At 41.3% G+C, this 20,887-nt stretch overlaps 1 protein-coding gene across 11 annotated transcripts in view; it reads right to left on the bottom strand.

Moving 5' to 3' along the window:
- PTPRS (protein tyrosine phosphatase receptor type S) overlaps positions 1–20,887 on the bottom strand; it is a 103,696-nt gene that overhangs the window by 55,456 nt on the left and 27,353 nt on the right. For all 11 annotated transcript variants that reach the window (XM_053463650.1, XM_053463668.1, XM_053463657.1 and 8 more), the window contains exons 3-5: positions 14,515–14,660; positions 11,138–11,279; positions 10,405–10,593 (exon numbers count right to left, since the gene is read on the bottom strand). In XM_053463650.1, coding sequence (XP_053319625.1) covers positions 10,405–10,593; positions 11,138–11,279; positions 14,515–14,660 — 477 coding nt within the window. The remainder of the gene's footprint in view (positions 1–10,404; positions 10,594–11,137; positions 11,280–14,514; positions 14,661–20,887) is intronic.

Below are 20,887 nucleotides of genomic sequence, written 5' to 3'. Positions count from 1 at the left end.
AGCTAGGAGGGCAAGTGAAGGCTGATTGAAAGGAAAGGGAATACAAGCTTACAGCTCCCGTCATTTTGCGAGGTTATTAACAATAAGAGCAAAGAGTATATAAAAAAAAAAAAACATCAGGTCTGAACGGAGGAGACTGAACTACACACACAAAAAAACACAGATGGATACTTGAGGGCCATGTTATTGTGTCATTTGGCTTGCTATGCCTTTATAAAACAAGTATCTAGCTGATGAAACTCTGATCTGTATAGTATAAAATTGTGGCCAAAAATTCTCACACTGGGATGTGTAGTGGGAGGGATTGAAGGAAGGAGTACAACCAAATGATAATATGTAAGTAGGAGGGGGGGGGGAGAGAGAAATGGGAGAAAGAAGGCAAACAGGGAGAGGCAAAAAGGAAGACTGTGTGGGAGAGATACACATACGGTGTTGACTGAAACCTCCTCCATCTAGCAGCCTATTAGGTACAAAGCCCAGGTTATTGAGGTCTTTGAAGCATTGGTGTATAGGACTCAACATAATGAAACAAAGAGTTAGAAAATAGCAAATCCAGTTTTACAATTTGCTGCAGTTTGAAAGCAACATGAATATAAGGGACAGCGGTGGGTAATCCTGAATGCTAAAGTGAGGATAAAGAAAGATGGTAGGATAAATAAAGGGAGGGCAGAGGAATTAAAAAGCACAGGAGGAAAAAAGCAGAATTACATGGACCCAGCTGGCAGATGTCCAGAGTTGTACACCTACAGACCTGATAGGGGTTTCAAGAAAGATCTTAGTTAACACACTTCATATGTGCTTATGAGAAAGGAGCAGTAAACAAAGTAAGAAATTAGCATTGGGAAGAAACGTGTTTTATTAACAGCCTTTGCCTTCCTAGCTGCCGTAGCCCCTACTCCTCCCTCCAACATAGCGAGAAGCCCTGAAGAGCCTCATCATCAAGCATTATCAGGATGTTTTTTTCCACGGGCTACACAAGAGAGCGATGGCTGCCTTTGACGCATTACTGCTCTCTGCTAAGCACAAGACAGGTTGTTATGGCAACTGCTGGGGAGTATGAGAAGCGCCTAGCTGTGTCCCCAAGGAGACGGAGTATTAACTTTACAAGACAGTTGTCTCCTGAAACCATCAAGCTCCCAACGGAGCACAAATCTCAGCTGCTATACTGAAAAAAATAACTATGTGTGTATATATTATACATTCTACACACACATAATGCTTCTCTAATCTCTACTCTTCACACTGCTCGCATCCCCTGGTGCCATACATAAAAATGCCAACTTATTGTGGTACACAGTATTTGATGCTCCTGAATAAGGACAATTCTGTAATTAAAATAAATGAGTAAAATAGTAACATCAGAATCATTAATTCAAGGTCAGTTACTGATATTTGTTTGAAGCTTAAGTTTGTACAACAGGAAGGCTATTAGGTTTGTTAGTAGTATATGCTGAGCATGCACTTCCAAAAGAGGTTAGAATTAGTTGAGGGTATACTGAGGGTATATTTGCTTATGCTGTGTCTATAGTTATAATCACAAACTTACCAAAGGTCTCTGTAAAAAAAAAAAGAAACAAAAGGAAAAGAAAAGTTTGTTAAACGACTACTCTTTTAAAAGAATACAGACAAAAAGAAACAAGCAAGAAGATTGATTAGAATAAAAATATTAATTCACAATCCAGAAACAAATGCAGATTTTTTTATACAGCTATCCATGCTCAAAGGGCCTTTTTTAGCTCAGATTAATGTGACATTTATTAAGAAAAACACACCATTTCTGAGATAATTTAGCAGAAATGAGATTGTTAATCACTATTACAATTTGTACAAATGTGTGACTACATTCTCTCTCTATATACACAAATAAATATGCAATTTGCATTAAGGAGCCAGGATGAAAATGCAAACTTATGTTGGACAAGTTAAAAAGGTATACTTTATAAATGGCTATTGAAAAAGTTCTATTGCGACTATTGTGTGTTTTGCTTATTCCAGTCGAGAAACCAGTGCAGTGTTTCAGTGTCCCAGAGTAATATTTCCAAATACCAATACTGTAATAGAACAAAAGGCATTACTGATACCAGTATGAAGTAGTTCTGCAAGAAAACGAGACTTCTCCCCCACTAAACTAAAATAAGGTTAAAGGGCGAGCCTTGTTACAGAAAACTGAGTTATGCATTTTGTTATGCGGCTGTTAGGACAAGAAAGGATTACAAAATATTGTATATAGAGAAGGAATGTCATGCTTAACATTGGAGACAGACGTTTAAGGAAAACCTGAGTGCAGAACACTGATTTGTGTGCTAATCAGACCGTGCGTTTTCCATATTTAATACTTTGATTGATAACCTTGACAAGACATGTCAACCTGCCCTGGAAAGAAAATGTAAATGTGACATACAAATTAAGTGTAATTAAGAAAGAAGGAACATAATTATTTTCAGGAGTCAGAAAGCCAAATAGTGATTGCAGGGAGTGAAAGCCAGGCTACGCAGAAAATTCATTGCCAAGACAAAAAAAGTTTTTTCACACAAACCTAAATCTCTGTGAACAATCTTGGATGTAGTAGGCAGGAGAAGAAGTGGGTTAAGTAGTTCCTAAAATATGTCCAGAGCCGGCCTTAAGTGTTCTGGCGCCCTGTGCGGACTACTCCTCTGGTGGCCCATCCCAAAAAAATAGAAAGGGAAAAGATCTCCCCCGTCTGCCCCTTCTCACTATCTACCCCCTCTGTCCCTTCTCACTATCTACCCCCTCTGCCCCTTCTCACTGCCCCCCTCTCCCTACTTCTCATTATCCTGACTTACCTGTGATGGAAGCGGGAGGCGTCCGTCTTCCCGCTCTGCCGCGGCGCTCAGCATGAAACGCCGGCACTGCGACGGAGTCACGGAGAGTGAGGGGCGCCGAGCGGTTGCAAAAAGTGCCCACAATCCTCCTCTCATAATATAAGAATGCTTTAATTTTTCCTATTGGCTGCTATATACATCTGTAAAGCTGGACATGGACAGGTACGATAATAGCTAATAACTAGCAAAGAGTACTGTCTGAAAAAAAGAAAAAGCCTGAATATAAGATGACCCTATAGGAAAAACGTTTTACCAGTAAATGTTAATTCAAGTAAACTAAACTATTTTTTTTTTATTAAAAGCTATGATTGAGAAAAAAAATGTTTTTTTTATTTCCTTTCCAGTTATGCACAGCTGCCCCAGAAATGCCTTATACCCCCTTTATGCCACTGTGCCCCATGATATGCCTTTTAACCCTATATGCCACTGTGTCCCATGATATGCCTTTTTACCCCGTATGTGCCACTCTGCCTCCAGAAATGCCTTATACCCCTATATGCCACTCTGGCACTAAGGGGGTTAAAAGGCATATTATGGGGCAGAGTGGCATATAGGGAGGTTTGAGGCATTTCTGGAGGCAGAGTGGCATTAAGGGGGTTAAAAGGCATTTCATAGAACACTCTGCCTCCAGAAATGCCTTATGCCCCCCATGTGCGGTGCGGGGAACTCTGATCTCTGACAGCCGGGGAAGGTCTGCGCGATGGACACAGACAACCCCCGCTGCTAGCCACACCTCCTTCCGGCTGCAGCGTAAGTTGTCTATGCGAATCGCGTAGACATCTACACACTGCCCCGGCTGCATACCGGGGACTCAGAAGCACCGGTAAGTGGGGCGGGGAGACAGGAGGATCCAAGTCCCCTGCAGCTGCGGTCAGGGGCGTAACTAGAAACCTCAGGGCCCCGGTGCGAGAATCTGTTAAGGGCCCCCCCACCCCAACCCATCTATCCCTTTCTCACAATCTCCCCTCTCCCTCCCTACCCCCCCTTCTCACAATCTCCCCTCTCCCTCCCAACCCCCCCTTCTCACGATCTACCCACTCCCCCTACCCCCTCTACCCCATCTTAGATCTACCCACTCCCCCCCACCCCCCCTTCTCACGATCTACCCACTCCCCCCTACCCCCCTTCTCACGATCTACCCACTCCCCCTTACCCCCTTCTCACGATCTACTCACTCCACCCCCTACCCCCCCTTCTCACGATCTACCCACTCCCCCTACCCCCTTCTCACGATCTACCCACTCCCCCTCTACCCCCCCTTCTCACGATCTACCCACTCCCCCCTTCTCACGATCTACCCACTCCCCCCCCTTCTCACGATCTACCCACTCCCCCCCCTTTGTAGGTCACTTACCTTCAACTCCTGTGTTGGGAGCGTGAGGTGTTTGTCTCGGGTGCCGGCGCTTCACTCCTGAGCGCCGGCATATGACGTCATATGCCGGCGCTCAGCGTGAAGCGCCGGCACCGGAGACAAACGCCTCACGCTCCCAACACTGCACTCTGGGCAGCGCTGAGGCAGGCGGCGACGGCGGCGGCGGAGGCAGCAGCGGCAGGGAGCAGAGGCATCCTGGATTTCTGTCAGTCAGGGTGGCCCAAGAGTTGCCGAGCGGTCGTTTTCAGAAACCGCTCGGCACCCCTTGGGCCCCCCTGACTGGCAGAACTCCAGGGCCCGGTCGCAGTCGCGACCCCTGCGACCCCGGTAGTTCCGCCACTGGCTGCGGCGATCTGGATCTTAGTCGTCTCATAGTCAGACCTATTTGAGGTCTGATTATAAGACGACCCTGATTATAAGACGAGGGGTATTTTTCAGAGCATTTGCTCTGAAATAAACCTCGTCTTATAATCGAGCCAATACGGTATATACCGTATTGGCTCGAATATAGGCCGCACTTTTTTCCCCTACTTTAAGTCTTTAAAGTGGGGGTGCGGCCTATATTCGGGGTCTAGCGCCCGACGCCCGGGACATGCAGTTCTGGGCGCCGGACAGGCAGCAGGGTTAGAATACAGATCCCCCGCAGCGGTGCAGGGGACCTGTATCCTACTCTCTGATACTCTCAGACAGCCTCCCCTGCCAGCACTTCCCATGGGGGGAGTGCCGGCACGGGAGGTTGTCTAAGCGCATCGTGCAGACGTTAACCTGCAATGCGCGTACACAGCCTCCGCTGCCGGCACGTCTGCACGATGTGCTTTAGCAATCTCCCTTGCCAGGAATCCCCACGATGCGTTTTACCTCTGCCCCCAAGACTTACCAGAGCAGACTCACAGGTGTCTTGCGGGGCCGGCGGGGGACATCTACGCAATACGCGTATACAACTTCCGGTGCCGGCATCGGAAGTTGTATACGCGTATTGCGTAGATGTCCCCCGCCGGCCCCGCAAGACACCCGGGAGTCTGCTCTGGTAAGTCGGGGGGCAGAGTGGCAGCATATCCTGGGGGGAGGACAGTGGCAGCATATCTCGGGGGGAGGACGATAGTGGCAGCATATCTCGGGGGGGGGACAGAGTGGCAGCATGTCTATTAAAAAACTTTTTCTTTAAAAAAGCACCCAACTTTTAGGGTGCGGCCTATATCCGAGCCAATATGGTACATGTTTCCCCGGGGTGGGTTTCATATATATCACACTCCTATCATGCCCAGGCAGCCAGTACAATAAAGTGAGAGAGACTATGAGAGAGTGTGAGAGAGAGAAAAAAAAGCCCTGGATGTGTCTGCTTCCTTATGAATAGAAGTTGACTATGAGGCCATAAAATCTGCCTTGTTAAAAAGTTTTAACCTCCCCCCTGAATTCTACAAGAAAAAAATTTGAGAGATGCAGCAAGCTACATCAGAGAGTTGCACCGAATATGCGCGAGAGCTTCGAACTGTTTTCCAGCAATGGACCGGAGGCCTACAAGTTACTACATATAAGGCCCTGGAGGATCTGATGATTTTGGAGCAGTTCCTGAGGACACAAAGTCCGGATGCCCGAGAGTGGATTCTGGACAGAAAACCTAAGACCACGGCAGAAGCGGCAGATCTGGCTAACGATTATGCCAACAACCGTACCTCAACAACCAAACGGGTACCAGCATCACAGGGACCATCTAAGTGGAAAGGAGCAGCCGACCAGTCACCGACTCCTAAGCCAGCAAGGAGACCATCACCCCCACCTTTCATAACCAACAGAGCAGGGGCCACATCTGGCCAGGGGGATACCCGTCAGTGTTGTCGGTGTAACCAGACTGGGCACTTGAGCGTCACCTGCCCTTCTAAGAGGCCATCTCCACGGACAAATGGAAATGGAGGGAGCTGCACCTGTTTTATTTGTGGCTAGACCGACAACTTGCAGTGTGTAACAGTTGGGGACCGTGTGACTATAGGCCTTCTGGAGACTGGAGCTTCCTGCACTTTGGTCCCTCTAGAAGTTGTGAACAAAGTGGATATTATCCCAGGGAACTATGACTATTAAAGGAATTGATGGATTGCTCCCCGCATTGCCTATGGCCCGGGTGTACCTTGATTGGGGTGCGGGAAAAGGATTGCGGGAGGTGGGAATCTCTGAGGATATTCCTGCAAATGTATTGTGGGGTAGTGATTTGGGACAGAGTCTGTGACCCAGAAGGGGTATCAAGGAATCCTGAACAAACAGGGGTACTGTGTGAAACCTGGGGAGATACAGGCAGGATTTGGGGGTTAATTTGATATAACTGATGCCTTGTTAAGAGGTGAAGTGAGTTAATCCAGAGGCCTGGTGCTATTAACCCCTTCATGCCCACTCCCTCCACACCGTCACGGCTTGGCAAATAGTCCTGACCGTGACAAGTGCTCAGAGAGCAAGGCTTTTCTTTTTGTTTGATTTATGTTTGTTTGCCAGACCTTTTAATAAAAAATCCCAGCTCACAATTATATAGATACATACAAACATACACACACAGAAGTAGCCCTTTGTTAAATCACATTTGTAAACAGACCTTAAGGGGCCTTTTTATTTTGTCTTTAGGAAGCAATCAATTGGTAGCACATTCATGACGCAACAGAGGTTCCAGCTCCACAAAGCAGACACCATCTCTAATATTTGTGCCTGTACAATTCTGTTTAACCAAAGGCGGCTTTGCATGCATAACCTTCTGGCAAAATAGCTAACAATACACATTGGTGAAAGAATTGTTTAAAGCCCTTCATTGTCACCAAATATTGATGCAACACAGCTCTAAACTCTACTCTAAAATGCTCACAAATATACATTTTCAAGCTTTTCACAAGTGCATTCTGCCTGGTAGATATATATTTTAAGATAAGGAGGTCTCATTGGCTGATAAATTATTTTAGTATGCACAAACACAGTAATATATGATAAAGCAAGAGTCTATATAGCAACATACTGGAGAAACAAGAGTGTTAAAATGTAGCTACTAAAAAGGGACAAACATGGATAGCTCTACAAACAAACTAAATTAGAAGAGGAGAGGGACTACAAGTCCTAGTTTATAATCCCCACACCAACGATCTCCCTGTCCTATTTAACATCATTTCATGTGTCGACTCCTTCTAGGTGAGACATATGATTATAAGCAATCTCTCCTATTATTGACGTGATTAAGAAATATGTTGTATGAATGATGAATGAATGTAAGTGGACAGTCTCACAATAGGAACAACAATTTAGATTTGAACTAATATGCAAATGTGATGCAATCAATATAATGCTGTTGATGTTCCTGTTGTGATTGCTAAAAAATGTGTTAAATAAAATTTATAAAAAAAAAAAAAAAAAAAAAAAAAGGGGACAAACAGTCCAAAAACACAATGCATATTAGAGTCCTTTGTAAGAACTTTAATACGCATTAAACGTGGGGAAAAAGCACCACATGGAGAGGCTGCAGATGCCCACCTCCTCCTTGGTCGGTAGATTTGTGCCATTGATTGGCTGTTTGGAGCAATATGTCATGTGTCAGAAGATGTTTGGCTGAGCATATCTCCTGCATGGAATATAACTGGGGATGTGGGAAAAAGGCTAAATGCACATGAAGGAATTCTGCAAATCTGCATTTGTGTGTGCATGGGGCAACATGTAAATTTTAAGGAAAAACTCAGTTTTCAAATGCATATGACAGCTTGATTTGCCCTACTCCTTTATTTTCTTATTTATTGTCTTATGGCTCTTCTTTATCATTTACTTTTTAGGTTTGGATGTTGCCACAACCTAATTTATCATCAAAACAAATTTTGTTATCAATTAAGGTTTGTTGTACATGTACCCTAGCATAAGAGTTACTACACAGCCTAGATCTACACACTTGCTTTTAGTCTATCCCTTGGTACAGTCTTTGTTTTGTTTTAAATTGATACATACTAAGATTCCCATATTTCCCCAAGTATATGACGCTCCCATGTATAAGATGCACCTTAATTTTTGGGGCCGAAATTCTAAAAAATATATATTACATAAATGTATTGTACTGGCTGCCTGGGCATGATAGGAGTGTGATTGATGTTAGCTGCTAGCAATTGTTAGCAATCGCACTCCTATCATGCTCAGGCAGCCAGTACATGCACATTACTCTTAGCCTACCTGTGCCCCCTACACACGGATCCATGCTATCACACACATATATTCATTCTAGGGCTGAAACAACTAATCGATAAAATCGATAATGAAAATCGTTGTCAACGAATTTCATCATCGATTAATCGGATCGATTTTTATCGATTATAAAAAGAGGTTTTTTTCAGAGCAAATGCTCTGAAAAACTCCTCTCCTTATATAATCCGACCTCAAACAGAGATCGGATTATAACACCGGAATCCAGATCCCCCGCTACGCTGCAGGGGACCTGGATTCCCCTCACTGTTGGCCGGTCTCTCACTTCCGTCTCTTCCGTATATCAGGGGGCTCAGTTGCATATCACTGGCATATAAGGAGTATAAGGCATATCAGGGGGCACAGTGGAATCTGGCATATATGGGGCAGAGTGGCAAGCTGGGGGTCAGATGTGCATAACTGGGGGCAGTTTGGTAAATAAAAAATTTAAACAAGGCTTTTTTCTCAGTTTTTATTAAATTAGTTTATGAAAAATAGTTAACATATGAATTAATATTTACTAATAACTTTGTATTAAAACCTAGTTTGAGAAGCACTGTGTTTGGGTTCTTGTAGCTTTTATTATTATGTCAGTAAAATAAGAAGGTGAATAGAGAGAGGCCATTGCAATAAAGAGATGAAAGTGTAAATTGTACATTTTTTATTGAAATTTTTCTTCAATTTAAAATAATGTATTTTTTTATCCGATTAATCGATTAATTGAAAAAATAATCGGCCAACTAATCGATTATTAAAATAATCGTTAGTTGCAGCCCTAATTCATTCATTTACTCCCCCACCTTACCTGAACTGCAGATCTTCTGGTGCCACTCGCAGACTTCCTTGGGGGCCGCTGTTTCCCTCTGCGTTGCTCAAACAGGAACTGAGTGGAGTCATGTGATGCGATGTGCATTCACGTGACTCCACTGGGTTCCTGCGCAGCCACGACAGATCAAGAGACACTGCTGAGCACCAGAGGTAAGCAGCAGGTTCCCTTTCCTGTCCCCTTTCCAGTAAAAAAAAATAACCACTACTGTATAAGACGCACCCAATTTTTAGACCCCAATCTTTTCTATATCTTTTCTGCGTCTTATACATGGAGAAATATGGTAGATGGTTTTATGAAAGTAGTTCACAAATTAAGATGTATTTTGTATTGCTTGATGCTGTATAGACATTTTGTTTTGAAGTATTACTTCCTTCAATGCCAAACAAGTGCTTAAATCAGGAGAAGAGTTAGTGATTCATCTTTGACCTAGAAACCTGCACAATGTAAACCACCCCTAACACCTTACATGAAAAGGTGCACCCTAGAGACCTATAATAACGACACTGAACGTCATGATTACATTAGCTGTGTGTGGACGGTTCCTGAAACAGTCACTGAAGCTCCCCGTGCTGGAAGGTAGCGGTGGTGATCGGTCAGCAGCCTCAGAGAGCGTAAAAAATAATAAAAATAATTGATTGCTGCCTTAAGTCGGTAATCATTGTATGGAACATGCCAGCCTACTACATGCTACTATGCCATCAAAAGTAAACAAATGTCAATAAAAGCGTGCCCACCAAATACTAGATGACCTATGGTTAGACCGGCACACTGGAAAAACGCAGAGGAACGGCTCTGAAAACCGCCCAATTAAAAAATAAATAAAAAAGAACCCTATCATATCCTTTTTTTGTCTACTTTAACAAATAGGCTGTTGACTATAACTCCCATTTCTCTCAGACAAGGTGATCATCCTACAAACGTGGGTGCACTAGAAGAGCAAAAGGCTGGCATACTTGGGAAAACAGTATGTCAATTTCAAACACTTTTCTCCTTGCTGTCCATGGCTGCTTTCCACACCTACAAATTCCCCAGCAGGTTCACTGGGTAAAATCAAGAACAGAAAGATGAAAGAACCTCACTTCTTGACAAGCCTGTAATCCAAGTCACTCTTGTAAGTCCAAACTTTTTTGTGCCTCTGTACCAACAAATATTTGATGCAATATTAAGCTTACCAGATTTAAGCTGTCTGATTCTACCATTACTGGAGGAAGGGTCGACTGGAAGGAAGTCTTTAAACCAAGTTATCTCAGGATCTGGATTTCCGCTGGCAGCGCACAACATAGTGGCTGTCCTTGTGCGTTCCACCACCTTTAACTGGGGACCCATATCAATATTTGGAAAGCCATGAGGCAGCTGGTCTTCTGCACAGGGAGACAGTTAAACACATTTTGTAAAAGAGTGGTGGTAAAAATGGTTAGGTAAAAACAAAACCTGCATAGACATTAAAAACAAAAACATTAAATTACAAACAAATATATATATATATATATATAATCATACTGGTCGCATCCGATTATAGGAAAAATACACATTAGTGGAATGGTAAAACAGTATTTTATCTAATGAACAGGAATACATGTATTTTACCATTTTTGGTATCTATTATACAGTTAGTCAGCATGTGTTATATACAAACAGAAAACCAATATCCATTTTAAGGTGCCCCCCCCTTAATTCATAATGCATGCTATATAAAACAAATAATAATAATAATAATAATAATAATGTGTGTGTGTGTGGTGCCAAGCCCAATTAGCACTGTGGCTACCCACTCGTTCATAAAGCACTCACTAGACTTTTTTTAAGTCATATGTTCTTAGTCAAGTATAAATTTTTCATCAAAAGAATATATACGCATTGTAATGTAAAATTCATAATCTGAATTCTCTGATTTTTGTCTGTTACCTCTCAAAACGGTCAGCTTGGCACTGACTGTAACTTCGCCGTGTGTGTTCTGTGCAACACATTCATAAACATTCTCATCACGTGGTGTACGTAGTGGTTGAATACGCAGTACTGCCCCAGCACCCTCGTCAAATTCTATAGTCTAGTAGGGGGTGAAAAAAAACGTTACTGGCAAACAGGTTTATAAAACAGCATTACTGAAACAAGAAAGACGTTTCTTAGATCATACATTTTTGCATTTTTCTGCCAACATATGGATATATATTGATGTTTTAAGCTTGCAGAATTGCATTATAAATGAGAATGAATTACATTATATTTTAGAAAACAAAACTGAAGGTAGGATGTGTTTTTCATAGGCTATCAAGAAGTAAATGGAAATGTTTAATTTAAAAGTTTGTTTCTTACAGTGTCCGTTTTATAGGATTATTAATATTTAAATGTAAAGTGACTCATTTTGTGCCTAGTGAGGCTTCACATGGGGAAATGGTAATTAGGTCAGATAGCAAGAAAGGAAGCTAGAGAAACACACAGCTAAGTTTGGACTGTGTGAGGTATGAGATACCAAAGGATTTCAACCATTTATTTGCTAAGGGATATAACCTTTTTAGCCAGGCAACATGCTGCATGCTCCTTTAAAATGAATACACATTATATGCCTTTTGGATTTTTGATATATAAATTCTGCATATGATTCAGGGCAGTTCATTAAACAGAATAAAATAAACTGTAGGATCCTTGTATAACCAAGGCAAACTGTTGTGAAATGCTTTTTATATATGATGATAGTTTAAACTAAGATCTCCAAGTTAAGGCACTGTGGGATCAAATTTGTGTACTGGGTTCAGAACTCAAATTAAGTCTATGCAGTAACATAATTCAGGGAAATATAACTTCAGAGAGACACAAAAGTAACTTGTTCTGATTAAATATGGTTAGTTTCTAAAATAAAATACATTTCTATCACTTTTACTTTATATCACATTCCCCTGTGCTACTTGTGAGATTACATTAAAAAATCTAACCAACTAAATATGCATTATATATAGTTGTGTACCATTTGCATCTAATACTCCAAAATAGTTGTGTTATTGTTCCTGCAAAATGTATGTATATATATAAAAAAAATCATGTGAGATGGGAGCATTTTTACATGAATATTTCTCTTTTTGTAAATCTTCCACCTGACAGTAATGTATTTGTTGTGGCAGCTATTGAATGGATCAAGTAGGATAGGGGTCGACAAATTTGCTTTGGATCTAGGTGTCATGTTATTTTCCTGGCGCCACGGTTTTGTTGAGTCTTGCCATACACTAACATATATAATCGCACTCTAACACCATACAGTAAAAGACGCACACTTACATCTTATACTCACAAACACTAACACATTACAGTAACATATGCTAACATTCTACACTCATGTACACACATGCTACCAATACACACGCTCCAACACTAATACACACGCTCCAACACTAATACACATATACACTGGCTAACACTATACATACATAAAATTACACACTAATGCTATGGGGACACACACCGACTCCAATACTGTACAATACAATACAGTAGACATACTCATTCTGGCACTATACATTTACATATACGCACTGATACTACAGTATACACAGTAAAACAATCACAGATTATACATCCAATACATATACACATGGACTGAAATACTATACATTCACACACATACCCACTGGCTCTGAAACTACAGTATACACACACTGACTCCAGCACTATAAATATACATACCAAATCTGACACGATAGCATACACACATCACATTCACATCACTACTCCACCTCCCTCTCTGTCTCACCTCATGGAAACCAGGCACGCAGCTGTCTGTTATACCATAGTGAATCCGGCACCCTGTGCTTTTCTGTGGGGGTGGGTGAATGCCGTGCATTACATGACTCCAATGGGAGCCTCACGGCAACCACTACACCATGCCCCGCAAGAATGCATAGGGTGTGGATTCATGGTGGCAGCCCTGCAAAACCCCGGGTTTGTCAACCCCTAAAGCAGGAGAAGAGCACTATCTTCAGGACAGAAAATTTATACCGTATATTCCGGCGTATAAGACGACTGGGCGTATAAGACGACCCCCAACTTTTACAGTCCAAATATAGAGTTTGGACTATACTCGCCGTATAAGACTACCCCTCTACCCAGCGTACAACAACCAGCAAATCACGGCAAGCGATGTACCTTACCGGTGATTTGCTGGTTGATTTGCTGACATATACATACACGCACTGCCCTTACACACACACACACATATATAATATATATATCTATACATATGCCTGTCCATACATACACATTTATCCACTGCCCTCACCACACACCCCTGCCTTTACACACACATGTATATGTATGTATGTATATATATATATATATATATATATATACACATATACACACACACACACACGTATGTATATATATATATATATATACACACACGTATGTATATATATATATATACACACACGTGTGTGTGTATATATATATATGTATATGTATATATATATATATATATATATATATATATACACATATACATATATATATATATGTATATATATATATATATATACACACACCAGTATATATATATACACACCAGTGTGTGTGTGTGTGTGTGTGTGTGTGTGTGTGTGTGTGTGTGTATATATATATATTTTTTTTTTTTTCTCCCCCCCTTTCTCCCTTTCTCCCCATCTCTTACCTTATCTTCTGTCTTCTTTCTTCCATCCAGTTGTGGGAGCCCGAGGTCTGGCACCTCAGACCTCGGCTTCCCTGCTCTCTAATCACTAGGCGCCGGCTATTGATGCCGAGCGCCGGGACATGACATCATCCCTTCGCTCGGCATCGATAGCCGGCGCCTAGTGATTAAAGAGCAGGGAAGCCGAGGTCTGAAGTGCCAGACCTCAGGCTTCCCTGCTCCCTCATCATTACGCGCCGGCAATTGATGCCGGGCGCGGGACATGACGGCATCCCTGCGATCGGCATCAATAGCCGGCGCGTAGTGATTAGAGAGATTGGTGGCTTCGTGGGAACCTCCGGCTTGGTAAGTACCCGGCGTATAAGACGACCCCCCACTTTTAAGAAGATTTTTTGGGGTTAAAAAGTCGTCTTATACGCCGGAATATACGGTACTAAAATTATTCAGCAGACAATGAACCTAAAAGTTCAAGGAATGTTGACCCCAGACCCCAGTTGATTTTGTGAAAGCATGAACGCAGCATCACAGCATAGAAATGCTTGGCAATATAATCAATGCAAGCCATGAAACTTCGTCTGTAATGATTTTTAATACTAGATTAGTAATTTAATCTATTAATATTTCTCACCTCAAATCTTTGTGAATTCACTTTCTTGCCTCGTTTGTTCCATGTAACACGTGGTTTAGGGTCACCTGTTGCTTGGCACACAAAAGAAGCCACACCCCCAGAAACACCAATTTCATCTGTTGGCTTTTTGATGAATTCTGGAAGACCTATCAAAAGAAAATACATTCTCATTTCAGCCATAAAACATGGAAAGGTCTCATATAGTGATAGTCCACAATATGAGGCATAGATATTTCGGTCCAGGTAGAGGGGAAGGACCGTATAAAGCCTACCAATGGTTTATATTGGGCGGCTTAAGAAGGAGGTTATACTATGCATATTCCTTCTTCAACTTTTCTTTTCTCTCTTGTTTCTCTCTTCCTTTTGTTTCACTCTTTTTTCCTATTTCCCTAAGCCGGGGGTATAAATTTTTAAAGCGGATAATATGGTATGTTTTATTTCGTTAAATGTACAAAGGTTGAACACTCCTCAGAAGAGATCCTCATTATTGAAGCTATTAAAAAAAGAAAAAATTGATATATGCTTTTTACAAGAAAGTCATTGGTTAAGTTCTCGTAATATCTCCTTAACCCCTTGGCTGCCAAGCTATTTCCCACCCTGGTGCTAAGCTGGTTTTCGTCATTTTGGTGCATCTCACGTTCAAACGCGTTTAGAGGTAAATTTCTTGGGAATAAACTATACAAACCATATATTGTTTTTTTCAGCACACCCAGCTGACTCCAAATATATCATTTCTATATGTGTATGTCTCATTAGGTTTGCAAAATAAAGCCAAAAATGGGAAAAAGTGTAATTTTTCACTTCCGACTCAATAAAAACTAGTTCGTAATGTTATTTTTCTAAACTCTAATATCAAAAGCTGTGTTGCTAAATATTCGTAGCAGGTAACCGGTCTAAAATAAACAGAAACTGAGAACAGTAGACTGTGTTTTTCTAATATTTTATAGCTAAAAGTTAAATTAATTAGACTATCACAAAAGACATCTTTAAATTTAATAAATGGCTGCCGTCAATTAAACAGCTCTAGCTGCCCGGGATGTTAAAATATGCCATCAAAACCATATATTTTTTGAAACTACACCCCCAGCTGCAGCAAATGAGGTCTTAGTTGTATTTGTATCACAAATCTGATGTGCACAACAAATAAGTGAATATCACACTTCTAAAAATAAAATTAAATTAAAAGCGACAAGTTCATTTATGTCTTGCGCACTCCAGTCTTGTGCTACGAATACATGCAGCCCCTCATTTGATGCGCCAAGGGGTGTAGTTTCTGAAAATATATACTTTATGTACCCTAATTTAACTTTCCAGCTGTCTAGAGCTGTCTAAATGCAGGCATCACCCCTAAATGTTTTAATTTTTTAACAAGATTCTCCAATCTGCCATATCTGAAGTTAAAGTGGTCTAGACATCTGGGAAGTTAAATTAGGGTACATAAAGTACACATTTCAAGAAACTACACCCCTTGGAGCTTCAAATGAGGGGTTACATGTATTTCTAGGACAAAAGTTGAGTGCACAAATAATGATGGAATATGTCGCTTTGGCTAGAAAATATGTTTTTTCTAACCATAGCGACATGTTCATTTGTGTCTTGCGCTCTCCAGGTTTGTACTAGAAACACATGCAGCCCCTCATTTGATGCGCCACGGGGTGTAGTTTTTCCAAATATGTACTTTTTGTGCCATAATTTAACTTCTTACGTGAGCAGTAATGCCACGTCAAGGCTTCAACTCTAATTACTGACCATTCACAGGCCTTTCATAATCTCCATTCACTCGCAGAAGCACACACCATACTTTCCATACATTCACTCACAGAAGCACACACCATTCTTTCCCCTTACAATCCCAAAGAAATGATGGTAAAGGGAGAAAAAAAATCACTTTTACAGCAAAAATAAGTTTTGCAGTAAAAATGCAAGGCGCTCCAGTGATGAGATGGTTACTCACGTACCGCACAGGCTAAATGGCTGATTTTAATAATATTTGCAGTTCATCAGGATTTAAAAAATTGCCTTCCTCTACCATTGGCTAAATTTAACCCCATGATCAAAGGGATCATGGGGTTACAATTTTGTATCGGCCATTTTTAAAAAGGGAATGTGACTTTTTCATGGCTATATGATGACTGTGGTAACATTGGCTACCACAGTGATCATTTAGCTAGGATACTTAAACTTTTTTTTTTTTTTTTTTTATTTTTTTTTTTTTTTAAAGTTAAACTAGTTTAGGTTTAGATAATTTAATTTGGGGGTCTCTAGGCAATTTTGATCTTTATTTATCTGCTTTTAGGAGACCCCCAAATCACTTTTTATTTTCTTAACTTTATATTTTTTATTCTGTTTTCACAAGCATTATACCGTTGGAAAGGTGAGGCGATTACCTGACAATTGTCAGTTTTCAATAAAGTTGCACGGGACGCCACCAGCCGGATCGGGTGGTCCCAGTGATGCCCTTCAATATGAGGGGCAGATCGCCGGGGTAGGTGGTGATGGGAGTCCACAGACCTCCATCAAGGTAGGGTAGTGCTAGCGACAGCATGGTGCCGTCGTTAGCACCTGACTGGGACTGCTAGCGACGGCACCATGCCGTCGTTAGCAGTCAAGGGGTTAAAGAGCAATTATATAGCAAATATTATTGCATCTTCTTTACAAGATAAAAAAAAGAGAGGTGTCGCTGTTGTCACTTCAACTAACATAAAGTTTGAAATTACATTTCAAACACGCTAATTAATCTATACGCTCCAAACACTGGCACAACCAATTTCATAGAAGATTTATTTGATAAAGCAGAAAGATATATTAGTGGCACTCTTATCATGGCAGGAGACTTCAATACAATTCCAAATATTAAAATGGATAAAATACTAAGAAGAGGAGAAATCTTGGATAAAAGAATAGAAAGATCAGCTAAAAGTCTGACAAATTTTTTCAAAAAATATAATTTTTATCAGGGCTCGACAAATCCCAGGCGCCAGGTCGCCATGGCGACTCAGAATTTTGTCCTGGCGCCTAGGAGTTTGTCAGCCTCTTACATCCACAAAAAAATGCCCCCGTGTCACCACGCGGGGGCGCTGCTACTGTCTGCTAAGGAGTCTGGGCAGACAGCACAGCCACTCAGAGCCCGCCCCCGAGCCTGTGATCACTCCCACGGAGTGATCCTGTAGGCTGAAACCGCGATTGCAGGGAAACCTGCAATAGCGTTTTCAGCTGCCACAGGCAGCTTCAGGAAAGGGGGTTCAGTGTTGATTGGGTCCCCACACAAGTGTGGGGACCTGACACAACATCCCCCTGCTGCCTGATCGCTCCATGAGAGCGACAGGGCAGCGTTAACCCGTTCAATGCCGCGATCGCGGCATTTAGGGGTTAATTCCCGTTTTTCAAGGGGCTCTGCTGCTGGTGGTCTGCCTGGAAGTCCAGGCAGACCAGCAACAGCAAAAACGAGCCCCCACAAGCCCTTTGATGACTCCTGTAGGCATGGAAGCCTACAGCAGTCATCAGAGACTCCCCCCTGCAATGGCTGGTCTATAGACCAGCAATTGCTTCCCAGCTGCCAGAGGCAGCTTCAGTGACAGGGGGAGAGGGTTCTTTGGTCTCCACATGAGTGTGGAGACCAGCCCCAACACCCCCCTGCTGCCTGATCGCTCCATGAGAGCCACAGTGCAGCGTTAACCCCTTCAATTCCACAATTGTCTATAACACATTCGTGGCATTGCAGGGGTTAACATTTGTCCCCACAAGCTTGTGGGGACTAAATATCAGTCAATGCTGTGCTCCAATGGAACATCAGCATTGAAAGTGTTAAAAAAAATATATACCGTATTTGCTCGATTATAAGACGAGGTTTTTTCCAGAGCAAATGCTCTGAAAAATACCCCTCGTCTTATAATCGGGGTCGTCTTCTCAGACCCCCCAAAAAATGTCTGATGGGGCCATGCTGCTTACCGGTCGCGAGCAGCGTCTCTTCTGTTAGAAGCAGGAGGACAGGAAGCTTGCAGCGTCCTCACAGAGCTCTATCTCCCCCTCCCTCCTCTGGGGGCGGGGCCAGAGAAGTTGCTCTACAGCCGGTCCCCTGCAGAAGTCTGCGAGTGGGAGATCTGCAGTTCAGGTAAGGGGGTGGGGGAGGGTTTTTGGGTAAGTATGTGTGATTAATGTGTGTTTAATGTGTGAAGTATGTGTGATTAATGGAATGAATGAGTATTTAAATGTGTTTGTGTGTGATAGCATGGATGTGTAAGGGGGGTGGGGGTTGTAGCATGGCATAGGGAGGCTGTAATCCCACTACTATCATCCCCAGGTTCCAGCATGTACTGGCTGCCTTGGCTTGATAGGAGTGTGATTGATGTTAGCAGTTTGATATATATATATATATATCAAACTGCTAACATCAATCACACTCCTATCAAGCCAAGGCAGCCAGTACATGCTGGGTTAAAAGGCATATCATGGGGCTGAGTGGCATATAGGGGGTTAAAATGCATTTCTGGACCTCCAGAAATGCATTTTAACCCCCTATATGCCACTCAGCCCCATGATATGCCTATATACCTCCAGAAATGCATTTTAACCCCCTATATGCCACTCAGCCCCATGATATGCCTTTTAACCCCCTATATGCCAGAGTGGCATATAGGGGTATAAGGCATATCATGGGGCAGAGTGGCAAATAGGGGGGTATAAAGCATTTCTGGGGGCAGAGTGGCATAACTGGGGGGGCAGGTTGGCAAATAAAAGGAAATTTAAAAAATATATTTTTCTCAATCATAGCTTTTATTAAACATGAAAAAATAATTTACATGAATTAATATTTACTGGTAAAACTTTTTTCCTATAGGGTCGTCTTATATTCAGGCTTTTTGTTTTTTTCCTAAATTAATATTTTGATTTTGGGGGGTCGTCTTATAATCGGGGTCGTCTTATAATCGAGCAAATACGGTATATAAAAAAAAATTATTTAAAAAACCCCCCAAAAAACAGCACTGACCTGAAAGTCCAGGGTGCTTCCAGGTCAAATGCTGTGAGTTTAGTAAGTGGGCTGATGATGATCAGATCACTCCTGACCAACTGTTAGTTTAAAAAAAATCCTGGCTCCTAACTTTTTTAGCTGGCGCCTAGATTCACAACAAATTTGTCAAGCCCTGATTTATATGATAACTGGAGAGTGTTCAATCCTACTTTAAAAGAATTCACTCATTTTTCTGCACCTCGTGCCTCGTATGCGCGGATAGACTTAATGATAGGAAATTACTCCTTGGTAAATAATACAAAAAAAATTCTGATTAAAGACATAATATGGTCAGACCATAATGCCATCATCTGTGAGATCCTTTTTTAAACATCCAATAAAAATACCTAGAGAATGGAGAATAAACCATAGGATAATAAACCAGCAACAACATACATAATTCCTGCGGAAATCTATCAAACTTTATTTCCAAGAGAATGATGACAAAATAATATCTCGTTCCACTCTTTGGTGCGCTTTTAAAAGTGTCACTCGAGGTCATCTCATCAAAATTGGAAAGATTTATTATATATAAATCTCTATGATCTCACTAGACTTAATAAAACTTCTCCAACCAAATTTAGATCTCTAAAGATTCAACAACTTAAAGGAAGAATAAGAGAATAAGAATTTACTAAGTTTAGTAAAAATTTAGAAAAATTAAAACAGTGGTATTTCAAGAATAACAGAGTTGACAAATCGTTGACTAATAAGCTTAAAAAAAAACAGGCTAAAAACTGAATTTATAAGATAATTGAAAACAACAGAGTATGTACGTCCCCCAACAGTAAATTAGAAGAAATTAAAAACTATTTAACCCCTTAAGGACCAGGCTGTGTTTTACCTTTTGTACCATTGGGACCGAGGCTGTCAACACTTTTGCGGTGTTCGTGTTTAGATGTAATTTTCTCTTCACTCATTTAGTGAACCCACACAAATTATATGTTGTTTTTTTTCAGGACAAGAAGGGCTTTCTTCAGATACCATTGTTTTAATCATATTATCTAATTTCCCATAAAACAAATAATAAAATATGAGAAAAAATGTAAAAAAACCCACATTTTCTCACTTTTACCCCAAAAATCTTTTACTCATCCAAAAAAGCTAATGAAAAAACCTACTAAATATATTCTACTATTTGTCCTGAGTTTAGAAATACCCAATGTTTTTATGTTTTTTTGCTTTTTTCTACACATTATGGGGCAATAAGTACAGGTAGCGTTTTGCTATTTCAAAACCATTTTTTCCAAATCTGGTAATTCTTTCCCCCATGTGCCATTTCGGGTATCTTTGAAGCCGGCCAATGCAATTTACCCCATCAAATCATATATTTTTGAAAACTAGACATCCCAAGGTAGTTCAAAT

Source organism: Spea bombifrons, chromosome 1 (genome assembly GCF_027358695.1).
Source record: "Spea bombifrons isolate aSpeBom1 chromosome 1, aSpeBom1.2.pri, whole genome shotgun sequence".
NCBI lineage: Eukaryota > Metazoa > Chordata > Amphibia > Anura > Pelobatidae > Spea > Spea bombifrons.
The sequence above is the reverse complement of the archived record's forward strand: the minus strand, read 5'-3'. Positions and strand labels throughout refer to the sequence as shown.